The sequence below is a fragment of the Rhinoderma darwinii genome, chromosome 11, assembly GCF_050947455.1.
Source record: "Rhinoderma darwinii isolate aRhiDar2 chromosome 11, aRhiDar2.hap1, whole genome shotgun sequence".
Taxonomy (NCBI): domain Eukaryota; kingdom Metazoa; phylum Chordata; class Amphibia; order Anura; family Rhinodermatidae; genus Rhinoderma; species Rhinoderma darwinii.
In genome coordinates this window covers 47,106,084-47,127,202 of record NC_134697.1, presented here as the reverse complement: position 1 = coordinate 47,127,202, position 21,119 = coordinate 47,106,084, and the positions used below count along the sequence as shown (strand labels likewise).

General features: G+C 43.0%; 1 protein-coding gene across 2 annotated transcripts in view; it reads left to right on the top strand.

The window, feature by feature from the left end:
- The first annotated feature begins 4,500 nt into the window (after window positions 1-4,500).
- The window catches only part of ATAD1 (ATPase family AAA domain containing 1), a 29,790-nt gene continuing 13,171 nt past the window's right edge, over window positions 4,501-21,119 (top strand). The window contains exons 1-5 of one of the 2 annotated variants that reach the window (XM_075841199.1): window positions 4,501-4,672; window positions 7,676-7,840; window positions 8,738-8,836; window positions 18,170-18,290; window positions 19,560-19,760. In XM_075841199.1, the coding sequence (XP_075697314.1) occupies window positions 4,634-4,672; window positions 7,676-7,840; window positions 8,738-8,836; window positions 18,170-18,290; window positions 19,560-19,760 (625 nt within the window). In that variant the 5' untranslated portion in view covers window positions 4,501-4,633. Of the gene's footprint in view, window positions 4,673-7,644; window positions 7,841-8,737; window positions 8,837-18,169; window positions 18,291-19,559; window positions 19,761-21,119 lie in introns of both variants that reach the window. The other variant, XM_075841200.1, reaches the window with a different exon arrangement.

Below are 21,119 nucleotides of genomic sequence, written 5' to 3'. Positions count from 1 at the left end.
CATGGGCCATAAAAAACAAAAAGTAGGACATGCTCCATAATTCCCGGCACGGTTCTGCAGCACGGACACCTATCCGTAGCGATATGGAAAGGTGTCCGCGGTCAATAGAAGCAGGCGGGTCTGTAATTGTGGACCGTATTACGATCCGCAATTACGGAGATTTTTTACGATCGTGTGCATGGAGCCTAACTGAGCTCTTCAGTATGACCCAAACTACTACCAATGTTTGACTTTAGAGATTTCATTGCTGTCTGTTTGAATTTATATACTTGTTTGCAATGGATGTCGCTGAAACATCTGAACTTGATAATTAGGAGGGGTGTCTATATACTTTTGACCACTTAGTGTATCTGGAGAGAACTAAAAACTTCAGACTCTGCAAAGTTGTTCATCTTCTTCTAGAAATAGCTGCAAGCTTAAAAGTGGCAAAAGAAATATAAGAAGCCTATGTGAACGAAGGACAGACTTTTCGCTGGGTGTAAGGGCTCCCTCTATGAGAGCACTTGCTACATCAGTAAAAGAGAATAATTATTTACCACTGGAATACATGGATAGAGCAGCAGCGTGGAGCTCACTGTTGAACTTTATAAAACATTATAAGAACGATATGTGGGCTTCAAAGTTGGCAGAATTGGGCTATAGTTTCCATCAGTCAGCAAAATGATTACCTCCCTTTTATTTACTTCTGAATATCCCATTCATACTGCTGCAAGGACAGGAAGGAACTTGACTCCCATCAATGTAGTTTAGGAAAATGTTATGTTTTATACACATGTATAATGTCCTCAAAACTTACAACTAACGCAAGTGCGCCATCTAGTTGAACACTGAACAGATATTTTTTCTAAATAAGTCAAAAGATACCAGCAGATCCCTTTCCAAATGAAAAAGATGTCCTCTTCTTTATTATATCGTATAATGAGGATGAGTAGAAACCACATACTGTATAGTTATGCACATTGTAACAATGCTGGTTCTCAGGTCTGGAATCCAATAGGCGAGACAATGACACAGTTCACAATAATAGTCATAATAATTGTGCATAGAAATGTAGAATTTTAGCAGTTGCTCTTCAAGGAGCTGGAATAAGATAAATCCCTTATTGAGTTGGTGCTGGCTAATGTGGGGTGCGTGTAGCACCGGCGGCCACTGGTCTCACTCACCCCAGCAGCCACTAGCCTCGTTGTTCTCTGCGCTGGCATATCCCTGCTCTGGGACGCCGGCGCACTCTGCTCTCTCCACCGATCTGTGCCCGTAGGGTGTACGCAAGCGCCAGCCCCTGTTCTTAAAGGGCCAGTCAGCACACCAGTAATATTGACCCAACCCATCCCAGGACACCCTTGACTTTAAAAGGAACTCTGCCCACTTCCTGATTGTCTGAGCAATGTTGTGTCTTACCCAGTGTTTGTCGGCAAAGGTTCCCTAGCTGTAGCATGTATTCCCGTATCCAGTATCTGTGTCCGAGCCAAGTCAAGTGTCCAAGATGACTTCAGTGTTCAAGTCAAGTGTCCTGTGTCCGTACCATAGTCAAGTGTCCGAGACAAATTCAGTGGCCCTTCCCACCCATGTAATGCTAGCCTGCTCCTGCTATATTGTATCTGGTTGGTTATAAAAAATGGAGGGGACCCCAAGTCATTTAAAAAAAATAAAATAAAATACTAATAATTGGAAAAAACAATGTGAGGTCCCTCCCATTTTTCATAACCAGCCAGACACAACATAGTAGCAGCAGACTAGCATTACCAGGGTAGGAAAGCCATAATTTTTGGCCTTTCCCAGCCTAATAATACCAGCCAGTGGCCGCCCCAGTGATTCGGCCAGCGGCCATGACTAAGGTGGTAGTAATAAAGTTTAAAAATGACAAAGACTTAGAAAAAATATTTTATTGAAATAAAAAAACACACAATCCTCGTTAACCATTTTATTGAGAATAAAAAAAACACCCCAAAAAAATGGCGTCATCAAAGAACTCCTCGAATCCGAAGTAGTCCAACAATCGAACCTGTAAAAGAACACAATCACCAAAAATTTTTTGCAACACATAAAAAAGCAAATCAATTATTATACTTACCTTTCCTGGGTCCAGCACTGGAGCTGAAATGTCAGTGAGCTGGGCCCTGAATCTAAGCCTATCATATGTGATAAAGTTTGCTGTGACACTATATCTAATCCTATCCATAGTTATAGGGTCGTAGTGCTATAGATATGCTGTCTCCTATATATATATATATATATATATATATACATATATACACGCACACACGTACATATTTTTTTTGGGGGGGGGGAGGCACTGTGTTGGGGCTATTGCCCCTAACGTTTCAAGACCTCAGCGACGCCCCTGGCTGCTAGTTGATATCTTCCAACAGTCCCGAATTTTCCGGGATTGTCCCGCATTTACAGAGACAGTCCCGGTAAATTACTGTCCCAGGACGTATCCTGGCAACTGCCACATTCAATTGTATCTGCGGCCTCAGGACGCAAATATAATTGAATGCTATGGCAGGACAGGAAACTATCCGCTTCCAGCTCTGCTATTTTCTACTACTGGAGTGAAATCTCCGGCCAGAGAATCGGCAAAGCTCAGGCCGGGGATTCCGGCAGTCCAAGAGGAGCCAATGACTTCACTGTCGATATATGGACAGTGACATCGTCAGGAGTTTCCTCTTTGAGCGGAAACCCTGGCAAGAGCGTCGGCAACGCTCTAGCTTGGGATTCTGATCATAGAGGAAACCCAGGGGGAGTCACAATGGCTCTATCTACAGGGGCGGGGGGTGTGTCACCATCTACAGGGAGGAGAGTGTGTGGTACCAGCTACAGGGGGGCTGTGTGGCACCAGCTATAGGGGGGCTGTGTGGCACCAGCTACAGAGGTGGCTGTGTGGCACCAGCTACAGAGTGGGCTGTGTAGCACCAGCTACAGAGGGGGCTGTGTGGCCAAGGCTACAGAGGGGGTTGTGTGGCCCCAGCTACAGGGGGCACTATCTACAGAGGACACTGTGGCACTATCTACAGAGATCTAAAAAGTGGATGTGTGGCATTATCTAGAAGAAGCAGTGCGTGGCACTATCTACTGGGGGCAGTGTGGAGCACCATCTACAAGGGGCACTGTGTGTGGCACTATCTATGCTGTTTTTTTATGCTACCAGTAGTGGTCAGCACATATCGCCAAGCCCTAATGATAACTAGAGAGAGATACTGGCCTCCATAGCAGCTGTCAGCCAAACTAGTGCATTAATTTTTGTCCGTTTATTTGTATGCAGAAAATCTGGAAAGCCACACCCCACTGGCCACACCCACCATATTTTTTTACAGGTTCACTTGTTGGCTTACGTCGGATTCAAGGACTACTTCGATGACGGCTTTTTTATTTTCAATAAAATGGTTAACGAGGATTGGGGGGTTTATTTTATTCTATTGAAATATTTTTTCTATGTCGTTGTAGTTTTTTAAACTTTATTACTACCTCCGTAGTAATGGCCACTGGCTGATTGACAGCACCAATTACTAAGGCGGAGCTTAGTGTTAGCCGGGGAAGAGGCAAGCATTAACCCCCATTATTACCCGGATACCCACCGCCCCCATGGGTAACGGAAAGTGCCGGGTGAGATCCAGTACCTGACCATCTGTATTGATGGTCGGATACTGGGGCAGCCGCAGGCTGGTATTATTAGGCTGGGAAAGGCCAGAAACCGGTGCCCTTCCCACCCTGGTAATGCTAGCCTGCTGCTGCTATGTTGTATCTGGTTGGTTATAAAAAATAGGGGGGACCCCACGTCATTTAAAAAAACAAAACTTAACAATTGGAAAAAACTATGTGGGGCCCCCCCATTTTTCATAACCAGCCTGTAAACAACCGGATAAGCAGAGAGATACTGGCATCCATAGTAGCTGTCAGCCAAACGAGTGCAGACATTTTTGTCCGTTTATTTGTATGCAGAAATTCTGGAAAATAAAGCCACGCCCACTAGCCACAGCCTCCAAATAAGCCACGGCCACCGAAGACGCCACACCCTAAGTGTCCCTGGAAAAAATTCCAATGTCGACAACTATGCTATTGCTGCATGGTTGGGTCACTCGGGAGATGCAGCTGATAGCTGCAGGCCGTCCGCCATGAGAAGTTGGAGGGGCCCATGAAGGACTTTGTCAACAGGGCCCATGAGCCTTTAGCTACGCCCCTGCATGTACCCATAGAATAGCAGTGTGCAGCCGCAGAAACCCCCAAGCAATGTACCAGCCACAGAAGCCACCACAGTAGTGTGGCAGCTACAGATGCCCCCATAACAATGTACCAGCCGTAGATGTCCCCATTAGCTGAACTAAAAAAAAATAAAGACAAAATATATTTAGTAATACACTGTCAAAATTGGAATACTTAGCGCAAAATTGTATAAAAAATGAGCGCATAGGAATACTGGAGTAGTACTAGCAGGGAGAAACGTCATTGGTTTCCATGTGCAACTGCGGCAGTTATTCCGTTCACTAGATTTTACACATGGCCTCCTACGCCCGTGCTGACGTACATCGCAGAAACATCTCCAGCACGGTGACTTGTGAGGCGGAACTGAAATTCGGGACTATGGTTTCCGCCGGAAGGTCTCACAGGTGCACCTAGCAATGTGAAGCCGCTGCTTATGGTTTTCACTTCCTGGATCGGTAGTGTCATCAAGCCGGTGAGTAGTGTATGTATGTCCAGTGTCTCATCTGAAGGGAGTTCAAATATACGGTAACGTCCCTCATTAATAGCCGCTCCTTTATGGGGGGAACGTTCTGTGTTGTAGCCTGAGAACCGGGCACCTCCTGGGAGAGAGGGCGAAGTACTGGGGGAAGGTCACAGGACGCAGCCTGACATGCTGGGCACATTGTCATAGAATGACAGCGATGTATGAGGCGGCCCATAACAATACATCATCCCTCTGCACGAGGTCCAGCGTGCATCACCTGCTGTCTATGTAATAGCCTGAACATAGGAGGTGATTATGGATGGTTTACAATTCTCTTCATACTGTTCATTGATTTCAATGGTTAAGGAACCGCATGTAGAACAGCCGCTATAATGGCAACTAAAATAAATAAAAGTTCCCTGATGGAATTGAAGCTAAAACTTCCCACACGCCTTAGTTTAGAGGGTTCTTCGAATCTCAGACATTTATGGACAGAATATACCAAAACTATCTGTTAGATGCGGGTCCAAGCTCTGGGAGCTGCACCTATCTCAAGAACGGAAGTCCCCGGCCTGGTGACGCGGCCGCTCCTGAAGACTAGGTCTTTTACATTGGCCAGTTTGAGCCGTAAAAACAAGCGCCTATCAAGGAGACCGCTTGTTGATTGGTTCTCCTTTCAGGAGGAGCCATGATCAGTAATGTATGGGGACAAGTATTTGCTTGTTCATCGGCTGATCGTTGCCCTGTTTATATAAATGCTCGTTTGTCCGATCATTGGCACATGTAAAAGGGCCTTAAGTTGCAGGGTGAATGGGAGTTGGGGAAAGAGCGTAGTACAGCGAGCTATGCTGTTTCCAGACCTTGGGACCTGCGTCTATCAGACGTTCATGGCATTTCCTATAGATGTTCCATAAATGTCTGAGACAAGAATACCCCTTTAAGCGAGGGTTGTCATCGAGACATCGCCTTTAAAAAGAAGTCGGCGTCTGGCTTGTCTAACTTAAGCTGATCAGCTGCGATCGCTGAAAAATCTGCGTCTAGGTACACATATGGCATTACATACCGGTCATTCAAATAAACAGAGCGCTACAGAGCGCTCCCCATCCTGGAACATAGAGTAGACCCCCTCTGTTATATGTCGTCCATATTCCCAGAGGTTCTTGTTGTGAGACAACCGCTTTATTATTGGTGGATTTCAGCACAATCTGTTGTAAATGTCTCTGACGGCAGAGAAAACGAGTATCGGACATGTTGGATTTCATTATAATTAATTATTTTGTTGAGCCTGGAGTAAGTTGCTGCGAGAAGTGTCTCCCTACCCCATTGACATAAACATACACCGGATAGGTCATCAGTTTATGATTTGTGGCGGTCAGACACCCGGACAGATCGGCTGCCTCCGGGTGCCGGATGTTTTGAATGGTATGCAGTAGTGGGAGCCAGAAGCAGATGGCTCTGGTCATGGAATAGCGGCCGAGCTGCAATACTTCAGCTCTGCTCTTATTTATGTGAATAGGAGCAGAGCTGCAGATCGGCCGTTATGCAGTGGTCGGAGCCATCTGCTTCCAACTACTGCATTCCATTCAAAACAGCCAGAGCAGCTGACCAATGCGGGGTCCAGGTGTCGGACCCACACTGATCATATACTCCTGACCTATCCCGCAGATAGGTCATCAGTTGTCTGGTGGACAACCCCTTTAAGCCTGGCTGCAAAGAGGAGGAGAAGCAGAGTTGGCCACCCATCACTCTTCACTACATGGATGGTTCTCACGTTCTGCTGGTCTGGAAATCTTACACATGAAACTATACAAAGGCTTAAAACCGATTTGTGGATGTTGTCCGATATTTCTAGTAACAGAGACTTGAGCTTTGCCAGTAGGGTTTAGACGCTCCAGAGAGTTTAACCCCTTCATTTGGTAAATTGTTGATGGGCCCAACACAAGGACTGAATCGCTGTCCTTTTCTCCCATTAGTTATAAAATGTCAGAAGATCATATTGGCTCACTATTTTCCACTTTCTGGGTCAGCATAGATATCTGTGAAGACTGAGCTTGAGTGTATGCCGTTTACTGTGATTTGATAGTTGACTGACAGCTTTATTTTTATATAAATCCATACAGGCAAAGCTGTCAATGTGTGTGTGTGTGTGTGTGTGTGTGTGTGTGTGTGTGTGTGTGTGTGTGTGTGTGTGTGTGTGTGTGTGTGTGTGTGTGTGTGTGTGTGTGTGTGTGAGTGAGCAGGACTCACAGGCTGTCTATGGCAGCATTTAAATGAAAACGATATATCCCAGAGCTTATTGTCTCCCCCTACCCCTCTATCCAATGCTGCCCTCGTAGGATAGCATGGGAGAGTGACAGAACCAGTTTACAATAATTTGTCATTAGCCACATAATAGACTGAGTGGTCTCGATCAGAATAAGGCCCCATGCACACGAACTTGCTTTTGCGGCCGCAATTCCCCCGAAAATCCACGGGAGAATTGCGGCCCCATTCATTCCTATGGGGCCATGCACACGACCATGGTTTTCACAGTCCGTGCATGGCCCGGGAGCCCGCACCGCAGAAAGAACGGGCAAGCCTTATTTCGGGCGTGTTCTACCGTCCAGGCTCATTGAAAATAATGGCTGCGGCCATGTGCATGGCCCGTGATTTGCGGGCGGCTCGCGGCTGACAGTCCACTGCCGGCCGACCCGGAAATCACGGCCGTGCACATGGCTACGGTCGTGTTCATGAGGCCTAAGATTTTCCCCAGGCCGAGAGCCAATATAAAGCTGACATGGATCTGAATGTTTTCTAGCTTATAACGGATCTTGTTTGCATTGGTTCTATAGTGGTAAATAGACAATAACTATCTGTCTCTTCTATGACTCTCAATGTTTTTACTGAATAAAGTTTTTCTTGTAGCCCAATACTATGAAAATTAGCCCTTGTTATAAATCTAACAAAATGACTATTCAATAACCATTTTTATTTTTTCACAGGAAAATAAGTGAACATTTTATTATTTTTCAGAAAATGGTCCAAGCAGAAGCCTTTTCGCGCCCTTTGAGCAGAAATGAAGTTGTGGGTTTAATATTCAGGTTGACAATATTTGGTGCTGTCACCTATTTTACCATTAAATGGATGGTAGATGCCATAGATCCCACCCGCAAACAGAAACTTGAAGCCCAGAAACAGGTAAGGGGTTTATGATGGGGATGCTTTGCTCTGCCCTTATAAACAAGAGTATTAAAACAGATGATTGTAAAGTAGATACAGAAACAACGTAGCGCGTGCTCTCTCCATAGACTCTTATAGACTGACACACAGCACAAGTGCTGCCCATCTAATCCCACTTGGGGATTTAAACTGGCAATGGAGGACGTGGGACCACTAGTCTTCCAATTGGTGGGCTCCTAAGTAGGGCCCCCGCCAATCAGACATTTCTGGCATATCGTACAGTTGTACGTCTTTGTGTCTTTAAGAAGTGCTTATGTGCTATTTAGCTCCTGCACTGTTGGCTGCTTTTTCATTGTGCAGCATTCGGGCACAGGTAAGATTTGTAACTGTTACTTACTGTTTTGTCTTAGGTCTAAATCAATGCTTCCCAAACTGTGAGATGGGCCTCTCTGGTTAAACATCCTCCAGTTGTTGGGGAGGCGCAGTCAGTTTTGACAGAAGTGATTATATGCTGCGCAGGTGTCATACCTCTTTATATCTTTTCGGTCCCCGGCCGGGTTTTTCTATAGGCTTCATGGAATATCCATTATACTCAATGTGGCCTCTGGAAAAAGTTCACAGGAGAGGAAGTGGCCTAAATCCGCTGCCTCTTCGCTCTAGCGATCAGTTTCACAGACATTGGTTGGCATATCTTAGCGATATTCTATCAATGTTTGTACTGAGACGACCCCTTTAATAGTTAAGATGTAAGATTAACCCAATGGTAAATAGTTAATAGATTTTTTTCTGTGTAGCTATAATATGGCAATGTTAATCCAAATATGTATATTGCATCCACTATGTTAAGATGCTGTGAATTACCTCCTTTACGCTTTCTTGTTGTTGTTACTAATAACTTCACTGTTCTGTTTTCAGGCTGAGAAGTTGATGAGACAGATTGGCGTGACCAATGTAAAGCTAACAGAATATGAAATGAGCATCGCAGCTCATCTGGTCGATCCACTAAGTATGCTGGTAAGAATTAGACCAGTATTATTCACTCTGCAGAGAAATACTTTTAGCCCTAGTTTTTTTTTCCTGCCAAGGACGTATCTCATATGTCATTGTAGGGCGGCACTTTAATAGACAAGGACGTTTCAGATATTCTACTGAAATCCTTCTATTAAAATCTCTAGCTCAAACTAGAACTAAGCTAGTACTGCGATCTATGTCTTGTTTTAAAGGGAATGTGTCGCTAGAAATGTATTTATTTTTTTCAGTTAAACAATTAGTATATAAGTGATTACACATTTGTTAATTTTTTCACAAGTCAGGAAATATTTATAAATTAGATTCTAATTTATAACATTTCCGTGTGCTGGCCACTAGAGGGAGCAGTTCCCAAAATTGCAGCACGGTCACTGTGGTAAAGCAACCTCATTGATTTATGCTGCAAATTTGGGGTGGACACACTCTCCTCTAGTGTCCTCACACAATCCCCCCTCCCTTCTGGCTAGTGCCAGGAGAATGAGGGGTTTGAATATCTTCAAACCAACTACACTGTGTGCCGCCATTTTCTGAGCGAATGCACAGTGGTACGAGGATTAGATACAGGGCTTAGCAGAAAGTATCACACATGAACATACACGAACATAATACACACATCACTTACACAAACATAACTTACCTGCTCCTGCTGTCGCCTCCGCTGGTCTAACAAAGTTCTTGCCGCCTACGCTCCTCTTCCTTGCACCTTCGCTTCGTTGAACATATGCCCGGAGCCGCGGCCGGAAGTAGTCATTCTACTGTCCGGCAGCGGCTTTCGGTCCACATGAAAGTGGCGCCAGATTTCGCTCTACGAACGAGCTTCGTTTTGGTCTGTGTGGGAGCGGCGCATGTTTCTGAGAATGGAACGGCTCCAGTTCGCATTCTCTATGGGGTTGTATGTGCCGTATAACATCTCCGAATGTGTCGTCAATCGACACATACAGAGATGAAGAAAAAAAATATGTCAGCCCCCATAGAGAAGTAAAAGTATGAATACAGTAAAAAGTAAAAAATGAGAACACAAATAAATAAAATTTTTGTTAATATTATATTAAAAGCAATATAATAAAAAAATCATGACAACTTCCCTTTAAAGCCAATATTTCTGTCCCTAGCTGCAATCTAGCCGGTAGAGCAGGTTGAAGTAGGGGCTGCATGCAGTATATTTGTAGCTTTCACTTCAGCCTGTATGGAGGAGGAGAGGAGGCAAACGGGGAATGTGCTGGCAGCATGCAGGGAGAGGAGGAGGATCTGCGATCCTCCCTCTATCTTTTTTTTTAAATTTTTTTCCTGAGGGATGGCTAACTTCAACTGTTGATACTTGCTCTCTGATTGTTACATATGGAGGTCATTTTTTCTTCTTCCAGAAAAGGGGTAAGATGAGCAGTAGCTTCCCTAATCACCCATCTGCACTTAGTTAGGCCATTTCTTGACTCCACGATCCTGACTTTTTTTTTTTTTTTAGTGTTCGGATCACAAAGTCCAATAAGTTGCACCAAGCACTTGCACCACACACAATCCTCAAAGTTTGTACATTTTACACTGTCCCTATCCTGTCTGAACCCAATCTCTAGCAATACACGCTACAGCAATCGTGATAACGATTATCACAAGAGAAGAAAATCTTAGACATTTCAGATAGATGGAAAAGATTTCCGTATGGAAAAACATTTTCCCAGACTGACTGTCGCCATAAACGATTGTTTCCATCTAGTTCCACTAACAAAATCCGTATTTGATTAGGTTTAGGGATTTGCAATTATTGATTAGGGTTAGGCTGTGTTTACACATCGCCACCTATTTTTGTTTTTTAGCTGCAATTTTTGCAGATTCGCAGAAAAACGGCACAGTTTTGCCGCTTTTATTATTTATTTATTTTAAATCTCAGCCAAAAATGTGCTTAGACCACACTGTATGAGCAGAGCCTTAAAAATTGTATAGGGGGGTGGAAATGATATACCCATATAATCACCACTTTAACCCCTTAACGACCAAGGACGAAAATGTACGTCATGGTCGGCTGCTAGTTCCCGCACCATGACGTACATTTTCGTCCGCATTTCAAACTGTCACTCTGTGTAAACACAGAGTGACAGACCCGCGCTGACAGTTGTCCCCGACAGCTGAGACATCAGTCTTGCCGGACAGCGGACCATCGCCGCTGATTTCGGCATTTAACCCCTTAAGTGCGGCGACGGATTGCCGTCGCCGCATTTAAGTGGTTTGAAGCACATCAGCAGCCCCCACGAAGTGATCGTGGGGGCTACCGATGCTTGTCACGGCAATCGGAGGTCAGATAATGACCTCCGGGTTGCCATGCACGGAAGCCTCGGAGGAACAGCCTCCGGCCGTTCCTCCTCTGCTTCCTGTCAGTGTGACAGTCACGTCACAATGACAGTTAGAGTACATTACACTACGTGTGTAGTGTAATGTACTCTAGCAGCGATCAAAGCTGCAAGACTAAGTGTCCCCTAGTGGGACAAGTTAAAAAAGTAAAAAAAAGTAATAAAAATGTTTTAAAAAAAGTGTAAAAATAAAAGTTATAAGTTCTATAAACACTAAATGCTTTTTTTCCTATAATAAGACTTTTATTATAGAAAAAAAATGAACACGTTAAAAAAGTACACATATCTGGTATCACCGCGTTCGTAACGAACCCAACTATAAAACTATAATGTTATTTTTCCCGCACGATGAACACCCCAAAAAAAATCAATAAAAAACTACGACAGAATCGCAATTTTTTGGGTCACCACCGCTCCCTAAATAAAGAATAAAAAGTGATCAAAAAGTCGCATGTTCCCAAAAATAGTACCAATAAAAACTTCTATCCGTCCCGCAAAAAACAAGCCCTTACACAGCTTTTTTGACTAAAAAATTATGGCTCTCAGAATATGGTGACACAGAAATTTTTTTTTTTTATAAATAAGTCATTTTATTGCGCAAACGCTAAAAAAAAGGACCAAACCTATATACATATGGTATCGCCGTAATCGTACCAACCCGCAGAATAAATTAAAAATGTCATTTATTGCGTACGGTGAGCGCCGCAAAAAAAACCCTAAAAAAACGGTGTCAGAATTCCTGTTTTTTGCTCAGGATTGCAAAAAAATTGAACAAAAAGTGATCAAAAAAAATCGCATGAACCCCAAAATGGTACCAATGAAAACTAAAGATTGTCCCGCAACAAATAAGCCTTCACACCACTCTATTGATGGAAAAATAAAAAAGTTATGGCTCTTGGAAAGCGGGGAGTGAAAATCTAAAATATGAAAGCAAAAAATGGATCAGTCCTGAAAGGGTTAATTCATTTCTAATGAAAAAACGTATGACAACATGTTGGGTATTTCCGTACTCGGGAGAAATTGCTTTATAAAAAAATGGTTGTTTTTTTCCTCCTTTATCCCTTGTGAAAATGAGAAAATGCAACATTTTAGTGGAAAAAATGTTGATATTAATTTTCGCACCCTAATTCTAATAAACTCTGCAAAAGACCCGTGGGGTGTAAATGCTCACTATACCCCTAGAAAAATTCCTTGAAGGTTTTTCCAAAATGGGGTCACTTTTGGTGGGTTTCCACTGTTTTGGTCCCTCCAGTGCATTGCAAATGCAACATGGCACCGAAAACCATTCCAGCAAAATCATAAATCCAAATGGCGCTCCTTCCCTTCTGAGCCCTGCTGTGGGTCCAAACAGCAGTTTATTACCACATATGGGGTATTGTCGTAATCGGGAGACATTGCTTTACAAATGTTGGGGTGCATTTTCTTCGTTATTCCTTGTAAATAATAAAAATTTCTATGTTGTTTCAGAAAAAAAGTACATTTTAATTCTTACAGACTAATTTCAATATATTTAGCGAAAAACCTGTGTGGTCAAAATGCTAACTATACCCCTAGATAAATACCTTAAGGGGTCTAGTTTTCGAAATGGGGTCGTTTATGGGGAGTTTCTATCATTCTGGCAGCTCAAAGCCTCTCCAAATGTACATTGGGGCCTAAAACATTTTCAAGCAAAATATGAGTCCTGAAAGCCTCCGGGTGTTCCCTTCCTTTGGGGCCCTGCCGTGTGTCCAAACAACGCATTAGGGCCACAATGTGGGTATTTTTGAAAACAGGAGAAAGAGGGTGATAGATTTTGGGGTGTGTTTCTTCATTTTCATGGTCGCTTTACAAAGAAATCGGTCTTCAAACAAATACTTTTATGAAAAAAGTGAAATTATTATTTTTTTCACCTGATATGCATTAAATTTAGCAAAGAACTGTGGGGTCAAAATAATTACTATACCCCTAAATAAATACCTTATGGGGTCTAGTTTTCTAAATGGGGTCGTTTATGGGGAGTTTCTATCGTTCTGGCAGCTCAAAGCCTCTCCAAATGTACAGTGGGGCCTAAAACATTTTCAAGCAAAATATGAGTCCTGAAAGCCTCCGGGTGCTCCCTTCATTTTGGGTCCTGCCGTGTGTCCAGGCAGCGCATTAGGGTCACAATGGGGGCATTTTTGAAAACAGGAGAAACAGGGTGATAGATTTTGTGGTGTGTTTCTTCATTCTCATGGTCGCTTTACAAAGAAATTGGTCTTCAAACTGATACTTTTATGAAAAAAAGTGAAATTTTTTTTTTTTCACCTGCTATGTATTAAATTTAGCAAAAAACTGTGGGGTCAAAATACTTACTATACCCTTAGGTAAATACCTTAAGGGGTCTAGTTTTCTAAATGGGGTCATTTGTGGGGGTTTCCATCACTCTGAGACCTATGAGCCTCTGAGAACCTGGCTTGGTGCCGGAAAACAAAATGTACTTAAAAATTTATAAAATTATTATTCAATTTGTAAGTCCTCTAAATTGCTGAAAATTTATTTTATTTTTTCAAAAGTGCTGCCAAAATGGAGTAAAGAGATAGAAATATATATTTAATTAAAAAAATTGTACAGTATGTGTGTACATATGTGACATATTGCAGTTAAAAATAGGGGAAAATGGTAATTTTTTCAAAATTTCTTCCATTTTTCCATTTTTTAATTAATTTCCGCAAATCGTATCAGTCTACTTTTACCACTAAAATAAAGTACAACATGTGACGAAAAAACAATGTCAGAATTACTTGGATATTCAAAACTTTCACAGAGTTATTCTCTGATAAAGTCAGACATACCAGATTTGACAAATCTGGCTTGGTCATTAAGGTACAAACATGCCCGGTCATTAAGGGGTTAATTTGCACGCACACATTTTTGGCGCACTCCTGTGGTTTTGACATTTCTTTAACACACGCACCAGTGAACGTAGACCTGTGCGGGACGTATGAACTCCTCACATCTTACAGTTTTTTGCACAGTACGTTTTCTTTAAATAAGCGGTCTGCTGGAGTACGAATTTTAGTCGCAAAGTTGAATTTTGATGCAACTTTTGCTGATCACTGATGCACAGTTGAGTAAAGGTGGTTGTATGTTTAAATGATTAAGATGTATTTTTACGGTATGCTGTGCTCTCTCAAAACATGTTAGATTTTGTTAGCGTAGGAACTGTGTGCCGCGTGCAGTGTATATATAAATTCTTTTGTGAATGATGGACATATATTGCATGGCCTCTGTTTTCAGCATTTTGGAGAGCGCCACCTCTCGTTGATGTCGATGGTTGACGTTGTTTTGTGCATAAACCTCTGCTTGGATGTGAGTTTTAGGCGCAAATACACGTTTTAATTCCTATTTGTTACAAAGTTACGTGAAGGTGGCTGCCAACAGCACGTCAAGACCACTGCAGTTGTCTGCTTTCAGGAAATATATAGGGTTTTGGGGTGCACTCGCTTTTCAAGGTGACTAATCCGTGTATTTTATATTATATAGTCTATCCTCTATTTTTTTGTTTTACTTGGCACCAGCACTCCACACATTTGACCCAGCTGATTTTAATTTAGGAATGACCTCATAAGTGTTTCTGCTACTGCTTGTGCTCACTGGGGGCGCATGGTAAGGTGAGCTTATTCTATCTGTTCACATGTTGTGGTGCTGTAGGGTGGCGATTGTTGCTTTTGAGCTGCACTTGTGGGGGGACGTGGCCCAGAGCCAAGGAGGCTTGGCACAGCCTGATAGCATGGGTGCATTTTGGCCCCTGGGTTACTCCCTCTGCAGGAGCGGTGCTGCGGTGGCTATGGCCGCCATGCGGTGCTGCAACCGCTAGAGTAGGGACCCACTTTGAAAGAGGTTGCCGTGAAGTGGTAAGTGGGCTTATGCAGTTTGATCAAAATGTTAACAAAGAACCTCATGTTTATAAATTGTGGCTCAGATCAACGTATATATTGTGGATGTGCGGTCCATGTCTAGTTTCCCACAATGCTGATCCTGTAATTTATAGGTTGTTACTTTTTTTACATTTCCACCTTCAAGCCAGATTTTGGGCTTCTCCGGTTCTGGTGGTTTATGAAGATATGTGCATGTAGACATAGGCGTACGTGTTATGCATGTACTATGCACATCTTGAACCTTTATTTTTAGGATGTGTGGTGCATCTAGTTTTCTGCTTGGGTCACACTTATAGCCACAAATATAATTTTTTTTTTTTTATAAATTCGTACACTTTGACACAAGATTGCATGACGGTGCTTGTGTGTGTAGCATTTTGACAATGTTCCAGGTGTCTACTTTTAGAAAGTAATCAGGCATGGGGGTTAACTCATTTAAGTTTTATATGTCAAAAGTCCCTTGTCACGGCTACCAGATGTGCAAAATGTCAAAAGTTTTAGTGGCGAAAGGGTAAAATATTATGCTCCAAGCGTTTTTCTCCGAATTGAACATTGTTGAAGTCGATCACTTTACTTATTGAACAAAGCGCTTGAAATTAATTTTGGAGGTTTTAACAGATATTAAAATTTCTAGGCCATCAGTGTGTGATCGGTGGGGTTGCATCCCAGGGACATCCCTGACCAGAACAAGGGGGCAGCAGAGCTTAATGGGGCCTCGGCCACTTCACTGCTTTACCTGACCCGGCGATGTTCATAGTTATGCATCTGTGTCAAAAACATACAGCAATTCTAGAACGCCACTATAGGACAATATTGGAAATGGCTATATTTTGACCCTGCCCCCAGAAACGGCTGCAGAAAGACGATCAGTAGACTTCAATAGTCCGAATCTTTGTCATTAGTCACTAAGCTACCCTGGTGAATAAGTAAGCTACTGTTATAGCATTTCTCCGGCAATATAAAGTTTCTTTTGTAAGTTTTCCAGAAAGTTCAGAAACGTTTCAATAGACATTCAAATGAGGGATACATCCGGCACCCAGGCAAAGGATCAAATGTACAAATCTTTATTTCAACATCAATGATACAATGAGTGTTAAAATACAAACATCAATGCTTTGACATCGTCCTGATTAACCTCTTAATACCACTGTAGATAGCGCCATCCATAGCCCACTGTAGGTAACGCAAAACCCTCTGTAGATGGTGCCACCTAAGCTCCCTCAAGCATCGGAATCCCCGGCCAGAGCTCTAGCCGGGGATTCCCCTCCCAGGGGGAGCCCACGCCGTCTCTCCATCCCCGCTGTAGATAGTGCCACCCCCCTGCAAATAGCAACCCCCCCTCCCCGCTGTAGATAGCATAGTATCCCGCACTGTAGATAGCGCCACCTTAACTCCCTCTAGGAGCGGCATCCCCGGCGTCAGATCGCACTAGCCGGGGATTCCGCTTCTAGAGGACAGTGACGTTAGTAGCTCTCTCTGAGCGGAATCCCCAGCCGACACTCTGGCCGGGGATTCCGCAATTGGAGAAGACCCTAGTGTCACTATCCATGTATGGACAGTGATGTCAGGGGCTACTCCTGGAGCAGAATGCCCGCTCTGGTAGACGATTCCGCTTTTAGACTTTAAAAAGTCTATTTAAAAATAGTTGTCATATTGAAAGCGGTTGCAAAGATATTATTGTTTAAAGAAGTGCATATTAAAAATGGAAAATGTGACCTGGACACAGGTGCATCAATGACCCTTGGTCATGAAAGGGATAAAAAAAAAAATTACATTTTTTTTTAGTCACAGTAGGGGACTTTACTGTGCGATCTTTCGATCGATTTTATAATACACTCACTTCAATACTTCTGTATTGCAGTGTATTATGCCTGTCAATGTATAACTGACAGGCATCTATTAGGCCAGGCCCCTGTCATGGCCTAACAGGCATTTACTAAAGGCGCACCTGGGGTCCCCCAGGCTGCCATGGAAACCATCCGCACTCTCTAAAACCACTCAGATGCGGCGGTCGCTATTGAGTGCAGCATCTGAGGGGTTAAACATGATCGGAGATCACTGCTAGTGGTCTCTGATCGATGCCTTGAAGCCCGAGGCTTTTAGTAACAGCCTGGTCTTCAGGAGCACCCCGCCCGATGCGGGAAAACTTCTTCTGAGGTGCCGACGTGAAAAGACGGCGCCTCAGAAGAACTACCCAAATGGGCGACGTAGAAACACTATATGCCGGTCGTTAAGGGGTTAAGGACATTTTGTCTGTTTTGAAGCGCGTTGACGTTTGTATTTTAACCCTCCCTGGACCATGGATGTTGGAATAAAGATTTGTACATTTGATCCTTTGCCTGGGTGCCGGATGTATCCTTTGTATGCTGTGCCTTCTGCTCTGGTGGAGTGTTATCATGTGCATCATAGATCCTGTGGGCTAGCTGGTGATCTTCCCCTCTACAATAGACACCCTGCAGTATTCTGGTTCTTGAGCAGAGATCTATAGTTGGCTCTGAATGCCTATAAGAAGGTTTCAGCACCTTCCATACTACTTGAGAACTCGCTGAAGTTAGGCAAGGGGTCATATCCCACCTGAGGACCTTCTCTGCTGGCCGGATTCACAGTCTGCTGCTGGAGGAATGACATCCAATAAAAAGGAATACTTTACGTGTGAGATGTTTGTGATTACTGATGTGATTTGTAAACATGGCGTTTATTAATACAAGTGCCATGGCTTCCGTTAACCATGAAAGCCGTGACAGATCTGGTTTCCAACTGACTCTCATGGGACCCATTCACTATAATGTGTCTATTCGGCTTCCAGTAATTTTGATGCATGGTGAACTATTTGTGTTGTCAAAAATCCAGACGCCCCACAAAAAATTGTTCTGTTATTGTAGAGCTGTGAATGTTCTAATCACCCCAGGGACCCTCGTCGATCCGAATGGGTAGGCAACAACTCCAAACTCTAATCTGTATCCTTAATACCTTCATTTTGTCATAGTTTATTATGATTATAAAGCGTTTTCTTCCAAGTGTCAAAATGTATATTTAAGGACTTGACTCGCGATACTAATGTGATGATTTTCCCCCGTCAGGTGACGTGGAGTGACATTGCTGGTCTTGATGAAGTGATAACAGACCTGAAAGATACGGTCATTCTCCCTGTAAAGAAGAAACATTTATTTGAAAACTCCAGACTTCTTCAGCCTCCTAAAGGTACCAGCCTGGGATTGTACTGCTCGTGTTACTTTTTCCGTTTTATATTCTTACACATGAGGATTTGTCCATCTGCAGGATTTTCTGCATCTCCTGAAACAAACGGTCTTGTAGAAATCCTGCAGGGAACACGTCTACCGTTTCTTGAATATGTACGGCATTAAAGAGTTTGTCTGGGATGAAATATATTTTTTTAATATTGGCTGTAAATGGGCAATACGAGTAAAGTAACTTTTTTTTTTTTTTTTACAATGGCCTCATGTAAAAAAAAAATGCAACCGTGACAGCCTTACATTACACCTCTCAACCTAAACAACGTACAGAGCGCGCTTTCTCACAGCTGGCGTTGTAATTGATCTGGTGCTGTATAAATACCACATTACTACCTGATATATCAAAAAGGAAGAAAATGATTGATCTCTGAACAACCCCCTTTATTTGTCGATACAGAATCTGATCTTATTCAGTCCACAAAGACCTCATCAGTGGCTCAGTTTTCGTAGCACAACGGATGCAGTCTATAAGCATATACCATTTCAATGTCTCTGCTTGCTGTCAGTGAATGGTAATATTTTTGGGAATAGTCTAAAGAACTGTACAGAACTAATACCTTACTTACTCAGCATTGTTTTAGGCTTTATCAACACAAAATGGCAAAACCTAAGTAAGAAGCGCATCTATGCAGTATAAAAAAGGATTTCCTGACCGTAGAATGCATCTGGAAGTTACAATTTCAGATTGCACAAGTCCCTGCTGAATACAGAGGGGGAGACTTTGAACAAATGAGCTTTTCTAGGCCAAAAAAAAAAAAACCTTTTCCATATGAAACCATTTAATTCTCTCGAAGATAAAGGCACTTCCTCTGTCAGCAAAAGCTGCTCACGACTTAGTTTTTTTTTTTTTCTTGGAATCATTTACTCGGACGTAAGGCTCAGAACGAATCCATCCTGCCCTCTGCCAAAAGCGATATCCTGTGTAGAAAAACAAAAGCCTCTGGCAGGACAAACAGCTTATTGTTTAGAACAGAATTATTAATTGTTACATTGGAAATTGTTCTGTACTAAATTTTACCCGTCAAAGAAATGGGTTCTGTCAGGTGCAGCGATAGGAGCCTGTGTGGCCAGCGTTTTCTTGTAGACTTTTTTGCGATCCTATTTATCCAGCACATAGATGTATTCAATATAGTACATGGTGATCCAATTCGCCTGCATTGTTGCAAATCCGATTTTGAAAGCTCATTGTTTAATGTTGAATTGTTGTATTATATAGGTGTGCTGCTTTATGGACCACCGGGTTGTGGTAAGACTCTGATTGCTAAAGCAACCGCTAAAGAAGCAGGATGTCGCTTCATCAACCTGCAGCCGTCTACCCTGACCGACAAGTGGTACGGAGAGTCCCAGAAACTCGCTGCAGCGGTCTTTTCTCTGGCTGTAAAACTACAACCGGCCATCATTTTCATTGATGAAATCGGTAAGAGAACTGCCTATAGGGTATCCCAAAGTCCGGATAGGTTGTTTACGATCATTGAAGGATATTTAGAAGAACTAAGGTAACCAATTAATTTCCAGCTCTCATTTCTCAAAGGACCTTCGGGAAATCAAGGCAAGAATTGGATTGGTTGCTTTAGGCAGTAGCTCCTGTTCTTTTTCTTTTTTAATAAATCCCTCTGTTATGTTAATGCAAGGTTTTGCTATAACAAAAACCTTGTATTGGGCACTGAAGCAGCACCTAGACCAGGGGTGGGAAAACTTTTTGACTCGCGGGCCACAATGGGTTCTAAAATTTGACAGAGGGGCCGGGCCAGGAGCATTTGGAGGGAGTGTTTGGGCCGGATATACTAAAGCATTAAATGTAGTGTGTGCAAACCTCATAGCACAGTAAGAACACTACAACCCAATTTATTAACTGTCTTTCAAATGTGAAAAATAGCCCTTATCAGTTAATAAATTTGTCTCAAGGAATATGCAAGATATGGCATTTACATACTATTTCGCAGATACTGGGAGGAGGAAATGTAAATAGATTAAAATAACATACGCACTGTGATTTATCAAGAAAAAAGTTCTGTTGACTCTGTAAATTAGCTGCCAACCTCTGAGCAGTAGCCGCCCGTTCTTGTGTTGACTGCTTGCTAGCATAGTTTGCATGCTTCGTGGCAAAGTGACGGCTGATATTGTACTCTTTGAAAACCGAAGGGCTTAATGGTGACGTGAAACAAAGTGAAAATTAAAGTGAAATAAAGAGAAATACGCGCCACATTAACAACGGTCAATGTGTTTTGAGTGCGCCATCTATTGGGAAAATGTGGGCATTGCAGGGAAAGGGGAAAAAAAAGGAGGTTTTTACTATAATTTGGACAAGTTCGGCGGGCCGGATTAAAAAGCCTAACGGGCCGTATGTGGCCCGCGGGCCGTAGTTTGCCCATGTCTGACCTAGACATTCCCTATCGTACATCTATGGAAGATGCCCGACTGCCTTGTACATCCTCTCTTCTTGCGAAAATTGGATCAGCCTGGTTGGATTATTCTTGGCTGATTTTGGATGTTGTCTCCCCAACATTACTTGAATTTGTAGGTATTCAACAGCAAATCAAACCCTCCTGTGCTGTCCTATAAAAGGGGTTTGCCCATCAGGGAGTTTTATGGCATATCCACAGGATATTCCATAAATGTCAGATAGGCGAGGGTCTATGGGAGTTACAGAAACAGCGTAGCTCAGCGAGCTACGCTGTTTTCTTCCTGATTACATGGTCGGAAATGAAGTGGCCGGGAGGCAGCGGGAACCGAGAAAGGTGGAACGGGGTTTAGGGGGCCTCGATGTAGTGATGGG